General features: G+C 45.5%; 1 protein-coding gene across 4 annotated transcripts in view; it reads left to right on the top strand.

Annotated features, from left to right (window-relative positions):
* The window catches only part of IQSEC2 (IQ motif and Sec7 domain ArfGEF 2), a 203,614-nt gene that overhangs the window by 124,449 nt on the left and 57,150 nt on the right, over positions 1-22,015 (top strand). The window contains exon 1 of one of the 4 annotated variants that reach the window (XM_088453405.1): positions 11,262-11,430. The exons of 2 other annotated variants lie outside the window; for them this stretch is intronic. In XM_088453405.1, coding sequence (XP_088309531.1) covers positions 11,348-11,430 — 83 coding nt within the window. In that variant the 5' untranslated portion in view covers positions 11,262-11,347. Of the gene's footprint in view, positions 1-11,261; positions 11,431-13,831; positions 13,994-22,015 lie in introns of those variants that run through there. One more of the 4 variants, XM_088453406.1, reaches the window with a different exon arrangement.

Raw genomic sequence — 22,015 nt, 5'->3', positions numbered from 1 at the left:
GCTATTCACCCTATTTAATTGCAAAGGACGCGAAAACGCATCCCAGCGAAACTTGGAGAGGTGGAAACTCCTGTCAAAAACGTGGAAATGAGCCTGACACCCCCCAAAAGATGCACTGACATGGGGGATCATTATGGATACCCCCGAATAGCCCTGCTCAAGGTATTTGGGATACTTCAATGCTCTCAATAGCTGCTATTTTGCGTCTTTGCACAGGGGGTGAAGAATAGCATTTAGCAGTGTTTTTTTGGTAAAAATAAGTAGTCCCAGCAAATTTGGAGTATATGAAAATGGGTGCAAGCATGTTTAAAATTTGCTAAAGTAAGGTTTTAAATAACGTAAAAAAAAACCTTCAGCAATGACCTGCAGTCGAAAAAACACCTGGGGGCATACTTGGGGGACCCCCAGGAGTCTCTATTTCGCTAGTTTTTTAGTTTGGCCCCCAAAACGAAGGTACTTTTTTTGGGGTGATCACAAGGCTTTCTTAAACTTTTTTTTGATGCAGATTACCTTTGGGAGACTGTCCCAAGGCTGCAGGGGTGTTTCCGCAACTTTGCAGCCCAAAACCCCAATTCTGCACTTTTTCTTGCCTGCTTTCTTTCGCGAATCTTTTCCGCTGGTTACAAGGCGCAGACTTTTCGCATCGGCGAAAACTCTTTGCAATTGAATCGGGCGGAAAGTTTTACGCCTGGCGAAATGACCTCATTGGCTAAACTTTTTCGCAGATCACGGCTTTTCGCCAGCAATTGAATACGGCCCCTCTGTCTGATTTATTTTGGTAATAACCTTTATTAATTTAACATTTTTGGTAGTTCTTATTTGCTTTTTTATGCAAAAATAACAATCCAGGAACGTTCAATAAATTGTTCAGCATTAACACGGGATTTCTCCTCCAGTTCTGTTAAAAAGTAAAGTATTACCTCCAGTGTCGTCATGATGAAAAAGCTTAGGATTTATTTATCAGTTAAGCTGCATACACACACAACGATTTTGTTACCAACGTTTTTATGAACTATTATCTGTCAGATTTTTTTAAAGTGTAATGAACGATTTTTTGAACTACAAACGATTTTTGTAACTTCCCTTAATGAAAATCGTTCAGTTGGTCAGTCAGAATGAACTACACACAGGAACGCGCATGAACGATAATCGTTCATCGTTGTAACTCAGTAACTGAACAATTATTTTCAACGATTGAACGATAACGATGTCGTTATAGTTAAATCGTTCAAAAATCGTTACGTGTGTATTCACCTTTACTATGACATCACATTAACTGCCTGCCCCTGTGTATTCATTAAGCAGTCAATGAAATGTGTTTCTGCATAGCAAGTCTGCCAAGCTGTCAGTCACACCTAACATGACAGCCTGCGGTAAAAGAGCAAGGTGATTATATTCCGCCAGTACAAACACCAGGGCCGCAACTAGGGGGGGGGGCTAGAGGTGCACGTGCACCGGGTGCTGGAATGCAGGGGGTAATAAAGGGATGACTCACGGTGGCTTGGGGGCTGGAGAGTCAGAAAATGGCCATCCAAAAATGGCCGCCGCCAAGGAGGAGACAGATGCTAGTGGTCCTTACTGGACCTCTAGTGTCAGGCCAGCGCAAGTGCCGGGAGAAGATACTGAAAGCTGCATCATCTCCCGTGAAACCCCCTGGCAATGAGCATGAAACCCCCTGGCAATGAGCATAAACCCCCTGGCAACGAGCATGAATCCCCCTGGCAACGAGCATGAACCCCCCTGGCAACGAGCATGAAACCCCTGACAACGAGCAGATAATTTTAAAGTAATTAGAAGCCTTACTGTGGGGCATACAATGGTGTTGGGCAAATATGTAAGTGGCACTTTGGTAATAGGCATTATAGTGTGTGGCATAATGTGTAATGGGCATTATTGTGTGTGGAATAATGTAAGTCTCTATACCAGGGACGTTTGACTAGTGCACTGCCTTATGGAGGAGCAAGGACAAAATCCAGGTACGGGAAAGGAGGGGGCGCAAAATTGCTACCTTGCACCGGGTGACGGATATCCTAGTTTTGGCCCTGCAAACACTCCCATTACTTCATGTATTTTATTCAGTCTGTGCATTTAAAAACACACAAACATGTTTGCTTAGCATTTTTACTTGTGTTTTACTAGCACACTTGAGCTCATTGTAATCTTCCCAGTACAAAAGCAGAAAATGGAACAAATAGCTTTTAAAAAAACTGCAATCCAAGTAAAAATGCCAGTTGGTATGGTAACACTAGAATCTATTGTCAGATACCTTTTACCTTATAAAAAAAAGCATGTAATTGCATTTAAAACCTGACAGTTTTCGGAGGTCTTACACAGTGTTTTACACAGCCTATATTATTGCCAAGGACTGCTTTATTTAATTGCTTTATATGAAATAACTGCCATTCCCTAGTATTTGCAGCATACATTATCCTGGAAGTTGGGAAAATAAAATGCTACTTTAAACCGCGTCCCATATTGCTAGATTTGGGGTTGTTTTCACATTTTTCAAAACTGTAGGGTGCCTTTGTTGAGCTTTGGTCACTTATGAATAGTGCACGATATATACACAGTTACTCTCAAAATAAATATCTAACGCTGGGCATACATTGCCAGATAAAATGCCAGTCAGACCGACAGACATTTTATCTGGCTGGCTGTCACCCTGCAGATATCGCAGGCACACAGTGTGAGATGTCTCACAGTGTATTGGCCCCAACATTTGCGATTCGCCCCCCCCGGGGAGGAGACATTTCCCCGTTCCTCCCCTGCGAAGGAACAGGGGAAATGTCTGTCTGTCGGCCGCGACTGGGTATACACTGCCCGATGTGGCCGACATTTAATTTACAAAATACGGCATCGGACAGGCATGCTGGACGATCCGGCGTGACCGACCGATACTTAACCCTCGGTCGCCTGCACAAACACTACAATTATTAAGATGGAACTTGTGACCGGTACCTGTTAAGTGGTTACTTATATTCTGCAGCGCTTTACAGCGCACTTGTCAGGAGCCAATTACCGTTCCAGTATATTTTTGGAGTACAGGAGGAAACCGGAGCACCTGGTGTTAACCCACGCATGCTTGGGAAGAATATGCAAACTCCGCACAGTTTGTGCCGTGGTGGGAATCAAACCCATGACCTCAGTACTGTGAGCTAGTAATGCTAACCATTACACCAACCATGCTGCTCAAGTGGGTAGAGGTTTACTGCCCTTACTGGCCAATAAGCGGCATCTTAACCACTGGAGTTATCAACAAGTCTGATAATTATTGATTTTGATCAAACAATGGGTATTGGGTTGAACCACACACAGGGATATTGAACCTCTACTGATATGTGCTGTAACTTCGAAGTGAACTTTGGGGTGAGGGTTAGAACTGCTGTTGCCGATTTAAAAAAGGGTTAATGACAAAGGCAGCACAACTATTGCACTCATGCCCACTTCTGATAGCTGTGTGTGTGTCAGACTAAAGCTGCGTACACACTAGGCGATATCGAACAGCCGATATATGGAGAGCGTGTCGGCCGCATCATTCAGACACATCACATCTGCTCTGCAGCACAGCCGATAGCCGATGTCTCTGCGCATCTGCCTGCGTGTACGGGCGGTCAGCCAATCACCCGTACATACGCTCTAGGGGCCGCTGGTGATTGACATCTCAGCTGGGTCAGCGGCCAATCGGTAAGTGTGTATAGCTTACCTGATCGGAGCGACGGCTGGTCGGCAGAGAGATCTGCTTGGTGTGTACCCACCTTTAGGCCATTGATAGAACATACCAACTTTTTTGGAACTAGTGAATTCACAGAGGCATGAGACACCTATTACCTCATGCCTCAGTAATGTCACTATTTTCTGATGGGCCAAACGCTGGCCCTTTCCACAAAGCAGCTGCTTGGACTGTGTGCTGGTGACTGGTAAACGTTTTAATTGGCAACTGATGGGCATTAATGTTTTGACTGGAGGCTCTGTGCCGTCTTTGCCCTGTGTGCACATATTCTTACCCGCCTATCTGAGGTTTACATTCTCTGTCTATTTGCACAGTGATCATAATACCACTGCAAGCCAAACAGATAAAACCATTGCATAACAAAGACAGACTCCTCATTTTTTACTTTTTTGACCTGCGTGCGGTCACTAAATAATTGTGTTTGCGTTTATTACCATTCCCGGCTTACGCCGATCAACATGCCGGAGCAATAAAATAATGCTAAGTACAGAAGTAGGTGGAAATGGTTAATGGAAGATAGGGGTTTGTAGCATTATTCTAAATGACAGCCAGGGTAAAATGTTTCCTTGGAATCCTCTTTTTATCACAATACCGTACAAATGTAATTAATCTGAACGTGCTTTCTTGCATGCCTCTGCTGACCCCTCTCTGTAATTTCTAATTACTTGTGTCATATTGTAGAGAAGGGATTTATTCCAGTTTTACCTTCACTGTGGCTTCCGCTGCAGTTTTTGTACATCAAGTTAATAACGATTAATTAGTTTTTCAGATATTAGAGAGCAAAAGAGAGATTTGATAATGCGGTGCTCTGGAAATCCCGGGAGCCAGGCATTTACTGCTCCCACAATAAATGACTGCTGGCACCTAGCTTTTGGGAGTTACTTCCAATTTAGTCAGCGGATTCTCACCGTTCCCAACTACTTAAAAGATCCTGCTGGCTCATAGACCTGACAGACTGACTCCTGAATTTCTGTGTACTAAACTAACATCGCTAAATGCATGAGGCACTAATGATGTATGTAATCCGATGTATATGTATTCATATATTCAGGAGAATGTTGTCTGTCCATTCACTTGGAACTAATGAGCTAACGGCACATGATGAGGCACTTTGTAGATCTGTGACAAAATGGGGCATCTTTTAGGGGTTTAGACCCCAGTATTGTCGTATTTTTTTGCTATTAGTGTGTGCTCTGTGTGTGTGTGTGTGCGTGTGTGTGTGTGTGCTGTGTGTGTGTTTATATATCATAAATGGCGCATTTTTCAACCATTATTTGTCTAGGTCAGGGGTATACATGCAGCCCTCTGGTGCTGTGGAACTACACATCCCAGCATTCCCTGCCACAGTTTTAATATGCCCTATTAGCATGAACGTGGCAGTGCATGCTGAGATTATTAGTTCCACAGAAGCTAAAGGGCTGTATGTTGGCCTATGTGGTTTATTTAACCACATCTAGGTATCGGAAAAGCAAAAGGCGACACATAAGAATGACCTAAGGACGGACCAATCACGTGCAGGATGAGAACTAATATTTACCACAGTATTGATGTCCCTAATTCCTAGTAAATGTTGCCCATAAGATGGCTGCCTCCGCTTTGAGTGGATAACCGGCACACTTTTAAAAAAAACATCACCAATGTTTGTTTTAAACATTTCATGAATATTCCATTATTTAATATCTTGCTCTCTGGAGGTTTCGGTAATTTGTCAGTGTTTATTCTGCCTATGATCTCAGGCGCTGCGATACTGACACAACAAACAACCGTTAACCACGCCAGCGGGGCTGGCACGGCATTACCTAGCTGTGAATTTTCATGTCCACCGGCCTGCTCCAGAGTTACATATACTAAGTAGATAAAATGACCAAGGACAATTTGCTTTTTTAGCTTTGACCCTTGGAACATTTCATGTCAGAGCTATGACTCCTTCCCATATTGGTACAGAGGAGCGCAGGGCACTGTGGTAAGATGGATCAGCAAGCTGTGGAGGCTGATTAATGGTTTGGTGGAATAATTCCCATGCCGGTTTGTTCACATCCTTTTGAGAAATTACAGCTTGCTAAGAAGGGGAGCTACGTATACAGCAGCTATGCTCTGTGTCATTTGTACGACGAAAACTCTGCAGCTCCTTATAGCACATTGTGCCCTTTTTACACAGCACTAGTGATAAAAAAAATATACATCGTTATTACATTATTATTATTCTTTATATAGCGCCAACATATTTAGAAGACTATTTAATCATTTATATCAGACACAGATTCATTCTTATACACATCATGCTCTTGTAGGACAATTGAGTGTCTGGTTCAGTGGTGAACGCAGAGCCGATGTTTGTGGAGTTGTGCGATTATTTTTGTACTGCGTACGAGGTGCACTGCACACGCGTTATGAGTCAAGTTTCATTACCAACAAGGGTCACCGTGAGGACTTGGACGCAGAGTGATTGGCAGTCAGAACGATTGTGGGTGGTAACCAGGATGTTGCGGGGCGTGCCTGCAAAGTCCTACACAGTGGTTATGGCTCCGGCGGCTTTATTGAGAGTTTTTACCTCATAAAACCGTAATACAGAAAATATTTAACCCTTTGCTGTGCTGTCCCCCGTATTTCATAACCAGTCGACATCTCTCTTTGGTTTGTCTAGACCAGTAGTTCTCCGACTCGGTCCTCAGGACCCCACACAGGTCACGTTTTCCAGGTCACCCAGCAGGTACACAGGTGTAGTAATTACTCACTGACACATTTTAAAAGATTCACAGGTGAAGCTAATTATTTCACTTGTGATTCTGTGAGACCTGGAAAACATGCACTGTTTGGGGTCCTGAGGACCGAGTTTGATAACCTGTGGTCTAGATCATGCCTTGCACAAAAGTGTTTTCTCTTGATTAAGATTTAATGAAGCTTGAATGTGCATTTTATATTTGGATCAATGCACTTGTGTCCTGTTTTGAGATGCGATGAGTTGATGCTTGCACTGATAAACGTCACTCTCCTCTTCAGGCGTGTCAGCCCAGAGTATCCTCTTATCTTTTACAGCTTTACTATTGTTGACATTTTAATCTGATGTGTTAACTCCTATTTCCTGCATTTTTTTCTGCCTATGTACTGTACGTTGTGCTATTCTTAGCTCATTGCATCTGTTATTGCACCAGTCACCCAAAGGAGATCCAGTAGAACCACATTCTAGGCGTGCATGAGATGACTCCCTATGGTCTATTCATTCCTCTCCACATATTCCTGTTTGTTACTGTTATAAGTTTAACAGTGCAATCGTTCGAAGCACATTCTACACAGACACTTTACATCTTGGAAATGGGACAGCTTATCCTGGGAGCACGTCTACCCCGGAGTCCAATGGATAATCCATGATCTTGTGCTACTGAGACTGGTTAGTACATACTGTAAGCAGATGGAGGGGGAACGGGTTCTACTGCAATTGCAGCAATATAGTTGAAGGGATTATTCTGCTTCATAGGTAATCAATCAATGACTGGATACTGTGCTTTTCAGCAATGTATATATATCATCCACTAAAGTTACTTTTAATTAGTCCAAGGTTAGAGACGGCTAACTTGTGTTGTCTGCATTATAGTCCGTTGTATCCAGACAGCTTTGTGTTCTATCTCAGGACACCAGAAAAAAAATAAAATAGAACATTGCCTGATGAAGTATTGCAGAAGCACCTATTTCTCCTGGTATACCAAGAAAAGATTAGTATTTAGGGAACGATTAGAAAGCAAAAGAACAAATCTCAATCCACTGCAAATAGATTCCACTGTCCTTGGAATGGATCAGAGGACTATATTTTAGAAAATTTAAACGTTTCATTAATGTTCTGCTCATATTACAGAGCGCACGCTCACTGGTAGTCGCATTTGACGTGTAGTGGTAAACAGCGCTTGTACAGCCATAGCCAAATGTTTTGAGAATGACACAAGTATTGGTTTTCACAAAGTTTGCTGCTTTCGTGTTTTTAGACCTTTTTGTCAGATGTTACTATGGTATACTGAAGTAAAATTACAAGCATTTCATAAGTGTCAAAGGCTTTTATTGACAATTACATTAACAGGCCCATTTATTAATGATCGCATTTTGCAATGCGATCAGGGCATGCAGTACCGCCCATGATCGCATTGCAAAAATGCGATCATAGCGGCCGATTGTATGATCCGGCACATGCAGGGTGATGGGCTCCGAAAGGAGCCTGTTCCTGCGATGTGGCCGGAGGCTACTGCGCATGCCCAGTCCCGCGGACTGCACATGAGTGGCGCCCATTGCCGGCGGAGGGATCTGGGAGATCCCTCTGCCGGCTGACATGCGGTAAGTCTCCATAGACTACAGCAGCTAATGCTGTCTTCAGATACTGATACATTTGGCAGCATCACATCCCCCATAGAAACCTATGGGGGAGGCGGCTGCCAGCGGCAATGGAGGGATCGCAGCAGGTATCGGAGATACCTGCTGCGGTCCCTCCTTCATACATCCGGGGGATACTTAGTATTTGATGTAAACCCCCGAAAACAGGTGTTCTCAGGGAATTTACCTCAAATTCGCTTTGATAAATGGGCCCCTTAGTTACGCAGAGTCAATATTTGCAGTGTTGACCCTTTTTTTTTTCAAGACCTCTGCAATTCGCCCTGGTATGCTGTCAACCAACTTCTGGGCCACATATTGACTGATGGCCACCCATTCTTGCCTAATCAATGCTTGGAGTTTGTTAGAATTTGTGGGTTTTTGTTTGTCCATCCGCCTCTTGAGGATTGACCACAAGTTCTCAATGGGATTAAGGTCTGGGGAGTTTCCTGGCCATGGACCCAAAATTTCGATGTTTTGTTCCCTGAGCCACTTAGTTATCACTTTTGCCTTATGGCAAGGTGCTCCATCATGCTGGAAAAGGCATTGTTCCTCACCAAACTGTTCTTGGATGGTTGGGAGAAGTTGCTCTTGGAGGATGTTTTGGTACCATTCTTTATTCATGGCTGTGTTCTTAGACAAAATTGTGAGTGATCCCACTCCCTTGGCTGAGAAGCAACCCCACACATGAATGGTCCCAGGATGCTTTACTGCTGGCATGACACAGGACTGATGGTAGCGTTCACCTTTCAAGCGTTTTTTTCTAGATGCCCAAACACAAAACAATCTGAAAGGGGATTTATCAGAGAAAATAACTTTGCCCCAGTCCTCAGCAGTCCAATCCCTGTGCCTTTTGAAGAAAATCAGTCTGTCCCTGATGTTTTTCCTGCAGAGAAGTGGCTTCTTTGCTGACCTTCTCGACACCAGGCCATGCTCCAAAAGCCTTCATCCTGTGTCATGCCAACAGTAAAGCATCCTGAGACCATTCATGTGTGGGGTTGCTTCTCAGTCAAGGGAGTGGGCTGACACATAGTGGCATATCAAATTGAGCAAGGTTTAGTGAAACCTTGAATCCAAGTTCGGATTGCCGTGGGTATGCGCGTTCCCAATACTCACGGTATCCAATAAAAAATTTTTTTAAAAAGTGGTCGGAGGTTTTCAGAGCTGAAATCCCCGCAGCGCGTATAAAAAAGAAAAGAAAAAATTATACTTACGTGTCCGGGGGTCTCTGCGGCTCTCCCGGTGGCCTCCCCTCCATCTTGTCACTGGGGAGGGGGCTGCTTGGAGGTGCAAGGGCTGCTGGGAGATTCTCCCAGCACCTATTACGGGGGGTATACACTTACATGGGGGGTATACACTAACATGGGGGGGTCACACACACACACACACACTTAAAAACACTTACATACTCACCCTGCTGCAGAAGACCTGGCTTCCGACGCTGGATTGCAGAAGACACCACTTCGGAAGGTGAGTAATTAAGGACTAATTAATCTAATTGAAAACTTCCAATAGCTTAGATAGTCCTCAGGGGGCGGTGCCGCCGGGGTCCCAGCGCAAGTCCCGGTGATTTTTCCCGAAATTAACGATTTAAGACACAGTGGTTTCTATAGAAATCATTGCGTCCCATTTTCAGTCACCTTATTGAATAGCAAAACCCCGCGGCTGCGGGAAAAACCCTGCGCCGCTGGGCTTTTCCATTTTCACGCCCGCAATTGGATATGCCCCATAGAGGAGAGACAGTGAGGAAGGAGCATGGAGCAGCTTATGAAAGCTTCCATACGAGCCGAGACATGCAGTTTTCACAGCTTTAATTGATAAGACAAGGATAATAGCCCCATGCCGGGAGCAGGGAACATCTTCAGTGATACATAGAAAACAGTAAACCAGGAACAGACAAAGGCAATCTGGAAATGATTGTGCTAAAAACTGACCTCCTCAGTGCAATTCTCTACAATTGATTTTCAGCGTAAACCCTCAGGGCAGCGTTAACATTGGAATAAGGTTTTTAACTCTTTCATGATCAGAGTGCTCCTCTTAATGGGAATACTAGAAGGATGCACGATAACCAAGTCATTGATTATACCATGCTGAGAGTCCAAAGGACATTTTGCTGTTCAGCTTTGGCATCCACATAGCTAATCCCCATACTGTCTCAGGGGACCCCGCACGCTGCAATCTCCATTCATGCCGTGTTTACCGAATGTGAGCATTTTTGCTTGTTTGCATTACAATTATTCATTTTCAATAAACATTAACTTCTAAAGGCTAGAGAGTAAAAATAGATGGCAATAGCAGAATCTAGCAGGGTTAATAATTGTGCAGTTGGACTGCGGACTTTCGCAGGGACAAATCTTGCAAGACTGCAATTGTGCCTTGGAAGGTGGGACTGTGGACAACTATGAGAGAAATGCATGTAGTGGTTACGGACAGCTGGAAAGCCACAGGTTGCCTACCTCTTAAGCTAGACGTTAATTTATATGGAATAGCCTTTCCCTGGCATGGCCGCCACCTGTCCCCGGAATAAGATCTAAGGGGCCCTCCTGATGATACATGTGTAAAAGAGGTGAACTCTTCACAGCTAGTGTCAATGGTAAGTCTTTGTGACTGGGAGTCATGACACATTGGGAAGTACAGTAACACAATGCCACTTTGTTCCAGCACAAAGCTTGGAAGAGTTGTATCATTGAGATGGGTCCACGTGCAGGCAGCTGAGTGTCACGTTGTGTCTCTCTTGGATGCAATGAGCTGTCGATGCCTGGAGCTGCCGTGACACATCCCTGCACATCAGACTGCTCCAGTCTTTGTGCATTCGCCTTGAGCAGCTCTGTGCGGTAATTGTCATTCCTTCAGTTTGTGCTGATCTCACAGCACAGCGAGGGCTTTACAGCTCATTAAGCCTGCACTATCTGCACAGTGACTTGTTCTCTTCCCATCCTGGGAATAAGGCTTATGTGGCTTGGGTAACCTGTCTCTCTCCAGCTGCCTACACCTGCATAAGGTGGCAGAGAATAGCTCCGCCTCCCAATGGGCTTAAGGCAAAACTTAAAGGAGGTTGAATGTTTGTGTACAATATTTTAGGCAGGTGCTCTCCCCACCCCCTCCCCAGACTCTCTCTGCTGGTGCAGCTCTTACTAGGAGCTGCAGGTCTCAGCTGGTGGCAGTGTGACAGCTAGCAGGACGGGAAGGCATAGCAGGGGTAGGGCTGGAGAACAGGAAGAGCCGGCAGAGCACACGGCAGTCACACGCTCACATGGAGGCACTATGGTTGGGATACACACTTTCCTGAGCAGTTGTCAGTGCAGCTGTTACTTCCTATGGTTTCTGCTGCGTCGCCAGTCCGCACGGTACAGTGTATACCTGACCTCTAATACCCTGTGTGTGACCTTCCTACTACTTTCCATGTTGCTTCCTTGTTTTTCAATCCCTCTCCCCTCTTTTATACATTTCTCTTCATGTCATCAGTTGGAATCTGTACCCTTCCTTTCAGTGTTTTGTACTCTCTATACCCCCCTCTCGCTGTCCCTGCGTTCTTAGCCACCACTTTTGTCCTCCTGCAAAAACCAACCACACATTTGTTCTCTATCCCACTACTCCTTTACCAACCCTTCTGCCCCCATTGATTTGTTCTGTCTCTGCGTCTCACACCTTTTGCATAGTGTCAACATATTATACTATACAGTCAGCAATATTTCATCGGTCACACCAGTCCCAGTTCAGCATCTGATCTAATTTCCCTATCACAGTCAGGCAAACCCCCACACTGGAGATAATGTAGTCAGAAGCCAGTAAACCAGTTTTTCCTAGTACAATGAGAGGCTCCTGGAACATCTGGAGGAAACGCTCCCTCTGCTGCTCCCCCTCAGTCCCAGCCCCCTCTTTCTGCAACCCCCGCAAGTTTTCTGCCTCCTCTCTGCTACCCCCACTCCATTCCTATGCCCCCTGTCGTCTCCCTAACCTCCCACTCCTCTGCCCATCCCCTCAAACACACGCAGGGTGCCCTTTAGTTTCTCCTCTCTTGTCCCATTTTCCACAATTATGATCACTGGTGCTCCTGTCTGTCTCCCAGAGGGCTGTTTTGTTTATACTATCAATTTGAAGCCGGCTAATGATGCAGAGTTGGATTTTAGAACCAGTTGCCCTTTAATAGGTTTCTTCCTATCCTGGGGAAAATGCTCCGTTCGCAGACGTGGGAAATGCATGCATGAGGAAGTAGACAGATCTCACTATAAGAGGCTGTGCTGAAGGTTACTTAGACGTGTACCTCACAGCATGTCTCTTACAGGAGAGCAAGGAGACAGGTCTCAAAATCTTTAATGTAGTTGTAGATCTGGCCTAGAAGTACAGCGTATAGTTAAAGGAATCAGCCAGTGAATGGAACACTACCAGTGAATGAACATTTTCAGGTTTAAAAGCATCGCGCCTGGCATTTCCGTAGCAGAAGGCAGGTTACTGCCCCTAGACACCCGCTTCAGGCGCCGTAACCTGCGTTTCTCGACTTAAGTGCAGAGCGCAATGGGGATAATTGAATATCTACGGGAACTCATTCCCGGCATTATTATACATCGCACTCAAATGAATCCCCACCAATGATGGCACATGTCTCAAAATAGTGCTCATGTTGTATCTGCTACATACGCTATCCCCTTAAATATGATAATTCCCGTAATCATTCATTATGTGTGTGTGTGTATATATATATATGTGTTTGTGTATACATATATATATGTGTGTGTGTGTGTATGTATGTGTACAGTTTTAATTTACTTTACGGGGGGGGTTTGCGTGCCCTTTCTTATATATAGAATGTGGGTAATCCTATTATGTAGCAACTTCATTTTGTGTGTGTATGTATACTTGTGTGTATATATAATAAATATATATATATATCCCATCTTTGTGTTTCCATGGCGTTGGGTACTCCTTCACGTCTATTCTTCCTCCTTATTCACTCCTCCTACAGTAACCATGGCAACTTTATTCATCGCCATGGCAACTGCATCCTCAACTATTTGAGACTGTGCTGAGGAGATGCTGCCCTGCCTGACCCCCTCCCTCTCTGTGGGTGCACGTTAGGGCTGCAGAGTGCGGGGGATCCGGTTGATCACGGCCGTGGCTTCTGCATACTTCTCCCCCTCCATTCACAGAACATTACCCTCTGCAAGCTGATCTCCGCGCGCAGTTTTTGTGACAGCTGCGGGCATTCAAGTGAAATGTCACATGCCTGAGAAGTTAATGTAGCTCTGCATGAGCCGAGTGCCACTCATTTGTGGTCAGGGGCACAGCCCACCTCTCCTGATGCACAGTTTATCAGCAGCAGCGGTAGAATGCCACGCTGTGCTACTGGAGGGATGGGGGGGGGGGGTCAGTGAATTCTATCCTCTTTCTGCAGCCAGGGGCAAGTTAGACTTCTGTATATTTCTGTGCTAAAGGTCACTTTCACAGAGCTGTGTTTTATAGTCCTATTTTGGGGGCTGCTGTAGATACTGATGATATTACCTCTCTAATCATCATTCACAATTGTCCCTGTATTTTGATCACCATTCACACTCCACAGCCTTGCTGTATGGTTGGTCTGAGTGTTAAATCGCTGATCCCTGATCCCATCCCCTCACACCATTTGAGTTGTTTATGTTGGTTCCTTCCTGTCCTATTCCTGGTGCCCACTCCCCTCCTTCGGGCTGTCATGGACTGCTCCACCCCCCTTTTGGCTGCTGTCACTGTGGTGTTGAGCTGAGAGGCGGCAGTGCCGCTGATCTGCAAGAAGGGGGAACATCTGTGCACTGGACAAGCGCAGGAGGGGTTCGGTGGAGATAAAGCAGCCACACCGCTCCTTCCAGGACCCGTCAGCATGTGGTGCCTGCACTGCGCTTCTGACCGGACACCCAGGATTCTGCAGCATGGCCTCTGGTATGAAATAAGCTTTTCCTGCACATCTAATCAGTGGTGCATGGTCTGTGAGTGTGAATGTGTTCAGCATTGTGTCTTGTGTGTGTGTGTGCGTGTGTGTGCACTGTACAGGCTGATGGAGAACTTTTTAAATGGGTGCATCAATCGTTGGCAATGACAAGTATAATAAGTCTCTTATAGAAGCAAAGCTGCCAGTGCACTTATGTCTGTCAAGGCACAAAGTACCCAGCAGTTTGGCAGCTCTCAGTGATGAGTAGCTTGAGCATTGGGAAGTGATGCAGAACTTAAGGTGTTTATACATTAACTAGAACTGATTGAGCTCGCTGATGTTTTTGTTGGGGGGGGGGGGGCAGCAGAGGGTGTGTGTTAACCCTTCTACTGCCAGCAATAGACTTCATCTTAGAACCCACAGTGCAGCTGAAGAGTTAAGTACTCACATTCCTATCTCCTGCCTGTGACTATTACTAATGTTGGAGTCTACATGACTCAATGGAAAAAAACATACAATTTAAGCAAAAGTAGCATTTTTCCTGCCGCCAGAGACTGGACCGGCTGCTCTCCATCTGCAGATCTCTCACCCTAATGCTACATTTGTTTATGGGAAACCTTGTTTTTTTTTTTAATTCACTTGGAAAAATAAATGCATCAGTAACGTTGTCTTTCCTAAGTATAACCATTGCAGGGGGAGAAACACTGTATATCACGGTTTATATCCTGGAGTGCCGTGATATTGGGAGAGCAGCTTTAATGATTTGCCAGAATTGTTTTCTGCAGGCACCCGGAGCTGGTTAATGTTTTCTGTTCTTGTGTTTGTACGTTTTGGGATTGCAAACCTAACGAGATTATATTCCAGCAAAGGCTAAGTGGTGTATGGCGTATCTGGAAATCCAGAGGCAAGCTTGCAGTACGTTGCCACAGACTCTTGTCCCATTTGCCATTTGGAATGCCAGTCCAGCGTTGCTCTGTTTGTGGCATCAGCCGCCGAGTGCTGGCACTCTGTAATACATCTGCTTATATTTTACTTGCTGCCAGCCTTGTTTGGGCTGGAGGAAGTGGCTCTCTCGCTCTATCTCTTCCTATTATCCTGTTCTCAGCCTCATCCCCATATGAGTCGTCTGGTCTGACCACAATGATGGCCAAACTTATTGTTGAACAAAGTGGCCGATTGGTTAAATGGTCCCTGATGTTAAAAAAGAAAGACACTTAGAATTCCTAGAGGACTCTTGGAATCTCTGGTTCCTTGTGACCTTGGATAAGTGACTTTGTCTCTTCCTGTTGCTCAGACATCAAAGCGGTCATCTCAGCTGGACAATTTGGATAGTCCTGTGTACAGAATACTATCAGGGGAGGGGGGGAGATTTTTAAAGGCACTCTTACTATCAGACATCTTAAAAAATGACATCCAGAGATGTTAATGTTTGATCACAGTAGACTTTGGGCCTGATTCAGACCCGCTCGCAAGCGGGTCGATGTTTGCCTCCCACGCGCGTATGCGCGAGCTCCAGCGAGCGACTGAAGTTCAGTCGCTCCGAGGCTCGCTACAAGACGGGGCGGCTGACGATGTTGATTGACAGCTCGCCCCGTTTTGTAGGCGGGTAGGGGGGGTGGTTGAGCAAATGCAGGCGTTCCCAAAGGAACGCCTGCCATTTGTGGGCGGCCCTACTGGCATCACTAGTGATGTCAATAGTGGACTTCCTGCTCTATTAGAGCAGAAGTCCACTCGGGCTTGCGGGAGCCGAGACCCTACCACAGGGTCTCGTCGCAAGTCCGATGGTCGTGATAATCGCAACCATCTCCAGGCCGCTTGCAAAAGCTGTGGGTGGACACCCACAGCTTAGCAAGCGGCCTGAAGAAAAAATAAATAAATCCCTGTCCTGATTCAGAGCGAGCGGCTCTGAATCAGGCCCTTTGTTCCAAGTTACAGTGACCATAGAAGGTGCTATCCATTCATCCAGAATGACTTTAACTGTGTCTCCACCAGGTATTGTATATTTCTGTATTGCAGAGTATAGATGTTCTGTGCTTGTTACCCAGTGTGCATTACTACTTTTTATCTTTCATCCATTTATCTTATAGGGGTAGCATATACTGCAGCACTGTACTGTCAGAAAAGTTTATTAAGGTCCTACCTCAGTGGAGCTTACTATCTAATACACACACCATTGCCATGTTAGTCAGAAACACAGGGGTCTATGTACTTATGGTGCGTACACACAGTACGATAAAAATGCTCAATATGAATGATAACGATATCGATCATATCGTTATCGCTCATATTGTGCATTTTTCGGTGCCTCCAACCCACCAGCGACCTGCGATGCGCGGGCACGTATGGACGATAAAGTTATCGTCCATCGACCGTGCATGCAGGCCAACCTGGTCGATATCGACCAGGTTACTAAAGGGACCTGCGATCGTTGGCCGTCGTTGGTGGTGTGCTGGATGATCGATATCGATCATCCAGCACACCGGGAAGGTGCAGGGAGATCGTTCAGCGATATCGTTATCGCTAACTATCGTCCCATGTGTATACACCATAAGCTTTGGCGAGAGCGAAAGTTGACGAAGGTAAAGTACCAACCAATCAGCTAATTTTTAAAACACAGCCTGTAAAGTGACGGTTAGGAGCTGATTGGTTGGTACTTATAGTCGACTGAGATAATCTCTCTCCAAGGCTTAGTACATAGACCCCATAATATTATGTATTTGGAGAAACTGAAGCACCAGGAGGTAACCCACAGAAACATTAGGAGTACATACAAACTCTACACCCAGGTCAGAATCTAATCCAAGCCCCCAGCTCCACGAGGCACTGTACCCGGGTAATTGCAGCGTTTAATTGGGTTGGGGTACTTTGATCTAACCTGCGGAAATACACACTTACCTTATTTCATCTACAACCATCTATATTTATTATTTAATGATATTCTGGCTGCTCCAGCTAGCGTTATTTAGAGGGGGATTCCATGGACTATTCTTAAATTGAGGAGATGACCAGCAGTGATGTACAGCGCTTATGGTGCACTTAGAGCTTGGCGGTATATTGGCGCAACGTGCGGTGATGTCAGCAATGAAGTGCTTGTCGTTTTCTGCGCTTTGTGTTTTATTCTCGGCAGCCCATTGAAAATGTGGGTTTATGGGTAGCAGCAGCAGCATGATGCCCATTGTTTCTCCTCTGCCTTGAACGGGGGCTGATGCATGGGATGACTGTGTTGGAACCTTTTGGCAGTCAGCTTGCTCACAGCCCCTCCTCCTTTCTGAAAATACCGAGCCTATAAATACCTCCTCCAACTCCATTGGCTGCTGTCCGGCTCCTATGTAAGCGGAGGGTGATGGAAGGGAGCTTAGATGGAGGGTGACCTGGCATCTAGTACAAGGAAATGAGGAGGGATGAAAGGCCCCAATCTGTGACTGTACCTTCTGTCACAGCCTACAGGTAGCAGAAGAATTTCAATGACTTCAATTAAAGAAACTCATTTGTTACTGTCCACTAACTCTACCTAGCGAGCATTTGTATTATATAATGGTGTTGGGTATTTAAATGAGGCATTGCAAATAGCGTCCCTTTTGTGTACTGCGGGTCTAGGTCAGGAAGGGGGATATTTATGAAATTGGAGAGAATATACAGGCAAGCTTAATTGTTCTGCATACCTGCACAGCGTGTGACTTCATTATACAAATCACCTGCTACAAGAGGGCGTGGAAAGGTATATGAAGCTGCTCTCTAATCCCAGAGAGGGGGGTGCAAGGGACGTCACATAATCACAAGCTCGCTGAATACTTTGCCCAACACACACACACACACACACACACTAAAACAATGGGCCTGATTCAGACCCACTCGCGAGCGGCTGTCCGCTCGCAAGTGGGTCGATGGTGCGCATGCGCGAGACGCGACGAGCGAAGGACTTTCCTTCGCTCGTTGTGTCTGATCAAAGGGGGCGTGCTGTCGATGTTGATTGACAGCACGCCCCCTTTGGTGGGCGTGCCGGGGACGTGCCTCCCAGACGGGGGCGTTCCCAAGGGAACGCCTACCGTCAGAAGCCGGCCCACTGACATGACTAGTGATGTCAGTGGGAGTGATTTTGGCTCTGATAGAGCCAAAATCACTCCGGGCCTTGCGGTTGAGAAACTCAACCGCAGGCTCCGGCTCGCAGTGGCGATTGTCGCGCTGGTCAAGACCATCGCGACCATCAACCTGCACGCTCGTATAGCCTGTGGGTGGTGACCCACAGCTATACGAGCGTCCAGGAGGACGCTCCATTTTTATGGAGGACGGCCCTCATTCAGAGCGAGCGTTCTGCTCAGAGCGTCCGGCTCTGAATGAGGGCCAATATCAATAAAGTTATTTTAAAACGATGGGTTAAATAGTGGATTCAGAAAGGAGGAAGGGGAGCGAGCAATGAGCCTTACTGTACAGGATTATACATCATTATGTTTGATACAAACATAGCAGAATTATATCAAGACGAGGAACAATACAGAGCACCATTCAGCACAGCATAAGGGGGCCAAACTCTAGACGTCGTCTTTACAACACTAACAGGGGTATTCAATATGGGAGCGACAACATCGTTTTTGTGTTAATATCGCACTTTTGACGTCATTATCGCAGGTTTGACTTTTACACCCTATTCAATTTCAAAATTCGCAGTTTTGAAAAGTCTTTGATAAAAAACGGGGATAACTGTTCACCATTGAATAGGTGTCGAAAAAAAGTGCAGAATTGGGGTTTAGTGGTGCAGGCTTAAAAAAAAAAAAAAGCCTGCACCCCTGGGAATGACATTTAAAAAAAGTAAAAAAAAAAAAATAGGGACACCCCAAAAAATTAATTTAAAAATTGGGGTGAAAAAATAAAAAAAATGGGAAAAAAGTGTTTAACAATAGGGAAATAGGTTCAGGGCTATTCTGCAAGTATGCGGCAGGTGTTTTGAAGAATAGAATTATAGCGGCAGGTGCACAAATGCAGAATTTTAAAAAACTTACTTTAGGGACATAAAAATATGCTAGTACCCATTTTCATGTACCCCAAATTTGATGGGACCACTTAAAAAAACGAAAAAAAATAACCTAAGTGCTCTTCTGCATCACTTCTTCAATGTCGGGAAAAAAACACCTGCTGTGGCTATTTAAATCCCCGACTTTCAATTAAAGGCTAAAAGGGGGGTACCCATAATGTTCCCCCATGTTTTTACTACTTTAGGGGGGTCCTACAATTTTTTTAAGGAAAAATTCGTAACTTTACGCAAATCCAACTTCGGAGTTTCCCGTTTTCGTTAATTTTATATTGAATACGGGTATAAGCGGGAGCTTGCCCGATACTTTAACGCAGGCAAAAACTCCGATATGAAACGTTAACTTCGACAGTGAAGTTAACGTTTCATATTGAATACCCCTCTAAGAAGACTAAAAAAACACTAAAAGCCATGGGATAGGGGAGCAGTGTCTTCCACAGTAGCTCAGCCATGGAGACCCCTACAGCTGAAATTGTATCTGGATGATTAGTTATAACGCACGGTACATGCACAGTTCTATAAATGAGCCAGATCTACTCTGATGGAACTTTATTGGCAGGGGATCAGGTTTTTACCCACTATGAGGAGTTAGGACATATACAATATGATTTAGGATGCCAATCAGCCGATTAGTGCTCTTAGGGATATCTGGAAGGGAGGACGGGGGCATTTTCGGACATCCGTCCTAACCACAGCCGCACCAGCAGAGCGTTGGAAAAACACGCATGTATCTTATGAATCCATGTAGAAACCATGTACTATTGGTGAAACACTTTAGTGTTATTTTCTGGTATAAGTACACAAAGGGAGGAAGTAACGGTTTTAGACCTAATGCACGTCCATTCCTCAGATTTGTGGGAATCCCCCCATACCCTGTTCCCTGACCAGCTTGAGAACCTGAACCTAATGTCCCCAATCTATCTCCTCAATATCAGGTTGAAGCGAGTCCCTTTGCAGTGCTGTAGAATTTTCGGGTTGGCCGGAGCAGTCGTCCCAGGGTCCTCACGCATAGGGCAGTATTGGTGACCGAGCTGTCCTATTTCTCCACGCTGATCTTATTTAAAAGTGCAGAGCAGCATTATTAAATAAGACTGGTAAATGTTAAACAAGCTACTTTTCATTTTTCTTTTTTTGGTTTTATTGGTATTCTCTTCGTAGGGGCCCCAACCAGTTAGTTGCCCTGGGCAATACAAACAAGCCTGAATTTGGCATTGTCCATGCTTGAAAGGCCTCCATTGTAATTCATAGTGATTGCTATTTCCATGTGTCCCCTACATGGGGTTGATGTACAGATGTGTCCGGGCTCATCTAGCCTCAGTACTCCTTGCAGTGCGCTATGCCTGGTGTGAGTGAGCTGCCAGGTCCCATCTAAGTAACAATGCGATGCAACTAGGACGCACCAGGAAACACTGGGCCTGATTCAGAGATGGGCGCTCTGAATCAGGGTTTTTTTGGGGGGGGGTTTTGTGCGGCCTCCTGGCCGCTCGCATAGCTGTGGCTGACCACCCACAGCTATTGCGAGCGGCCAGGATGATGGTCGCGATGGTCAAGACCATCGGGGCTTGCGATGAGACCCTTGCAGTAGGGTCTTGTGGCCGCAAGCCCCAGAGAGCTTCTGGCTCTAATAGAGCCGGAAGCTCTCCCACTGACATCACTGGTGATGTCAGTGGGGCCGCCCACCCCCCCCGCCACGCCTACAAAACGGTGCGAGCTGTCGATCAACATCGACAGCCGCCTCTTTTGTAGCGTGCCACGGAGTGAGAGAATTTCTCTCTCGCTCCGGGGCTTGCGCACGCGCAGTGCGTCCGCTGCGCGTGCGCAGAACCCACAATCGACCCGCTCGCGCGCGGCTCTGAATCAGGCCCACTGCTCATTAATATGATATGCTGCACTTGTATATCTGTGTGCGATGGAGTCTGTAAGCGGAACTTGGCGTGGAAAAGTGTGGCCGCTGCAGCGTAGCACTTTGGATGCTTATTTAGAACGCACAGATATCCCAAGTGTCGAAAATCAAGTGAACCAGTGCAGCCTCCTGCTGCGTCCTAGTACAACGCATTGCAACTTAGATGCATTTTCGGCAAAAAAAAGATGCCCGGCATCAGCATAGTTGCACAGAACCAAGCGCACCGATAGGGGCTGTTTGGCGCGACTGCAGCAAAGTGAGGGCACATCTGTACGAGTGAAAAGAGCGTTGAAGTTGCCCATAGCAACCAATCAGCATTGAGGTGGCAGTAGAAGCTGACTAGTTGCTGCTTTTCACTGGTTCCATTCTCCACTACTCGTGCTGCGTTATACATCAGTCCCCTGTGTGTGTAAAAACCTTAAATAAATGGGTGTTCTCCGCACCATTTATTCCTCTCTCCAGAGCACAATTAAGGCTCCTCTTTCTTTTTACATTACCGGAGTTCCTGCTAAATCTCTCTTCCTTTTAGCCATCCGTTAAATTGGTATTAAGTAGCAACTGCCAGCAGGAGATATCACTAGCATTAATAAATGTACATGATACAGTAGCATGTTTTACCTTATGGTCAGCAATCTGTTTTCCTTGTGCCTGCCAGAACTCTCTCTACCCATCTGATGTCCAAATCTACCAACAGATGGGATTAAAAATGACTGATGAACAATGTGTATCTTCATCTACTTCAGGTTGATGTACTAAATGAATCTGCAAGTGCCATTCGCCAGTGCAGTTACTGTTGTCCTGTGTTATCAGTTGTAGGTTCTGCTTCTGGCATGGGAAAGGAAACGCAGGTGTAAAATAGGTTCTAATGTCTCCTCGAATATGGGAAACTAGAAATGAGTCACTTGTGCAAATAGTGGTTTTTCCTTCATTCGCAAAAAACACCCAAAGGGTTTATTCATTAATGTGAAACTAATATGGAAGCTGAAGTTTCCCTGCTACAATAGAAAGGCATGCAGGATTTATCGGATATCTCCTTGGTTAGGTGAAGCCAACACAAGATATAGCAATCCCCATTATTCTGCAAGGGATCTGCAGACTAGGCCG

The sequence above is a fragment of the Taudactylus pleione genome, unplaced genomic scaffold, assembly GCF_031769625.1.
Source record: "Taudactylus pleione unplaced genomic scaffold, aTauple2 ptg000579l, whole genome shotgun sequence".
NCBI lineage: Eukaryota > Metazoa > Chordata > Amphibia > Anura > Myobatrachidae > Taudactylus > Taudactylus pleione.
The sequence above is the reverse complement of the archived record's forward strand: the minus strand, read 5'-3'. Positions and strand labels throughout refer to the sequence as shown.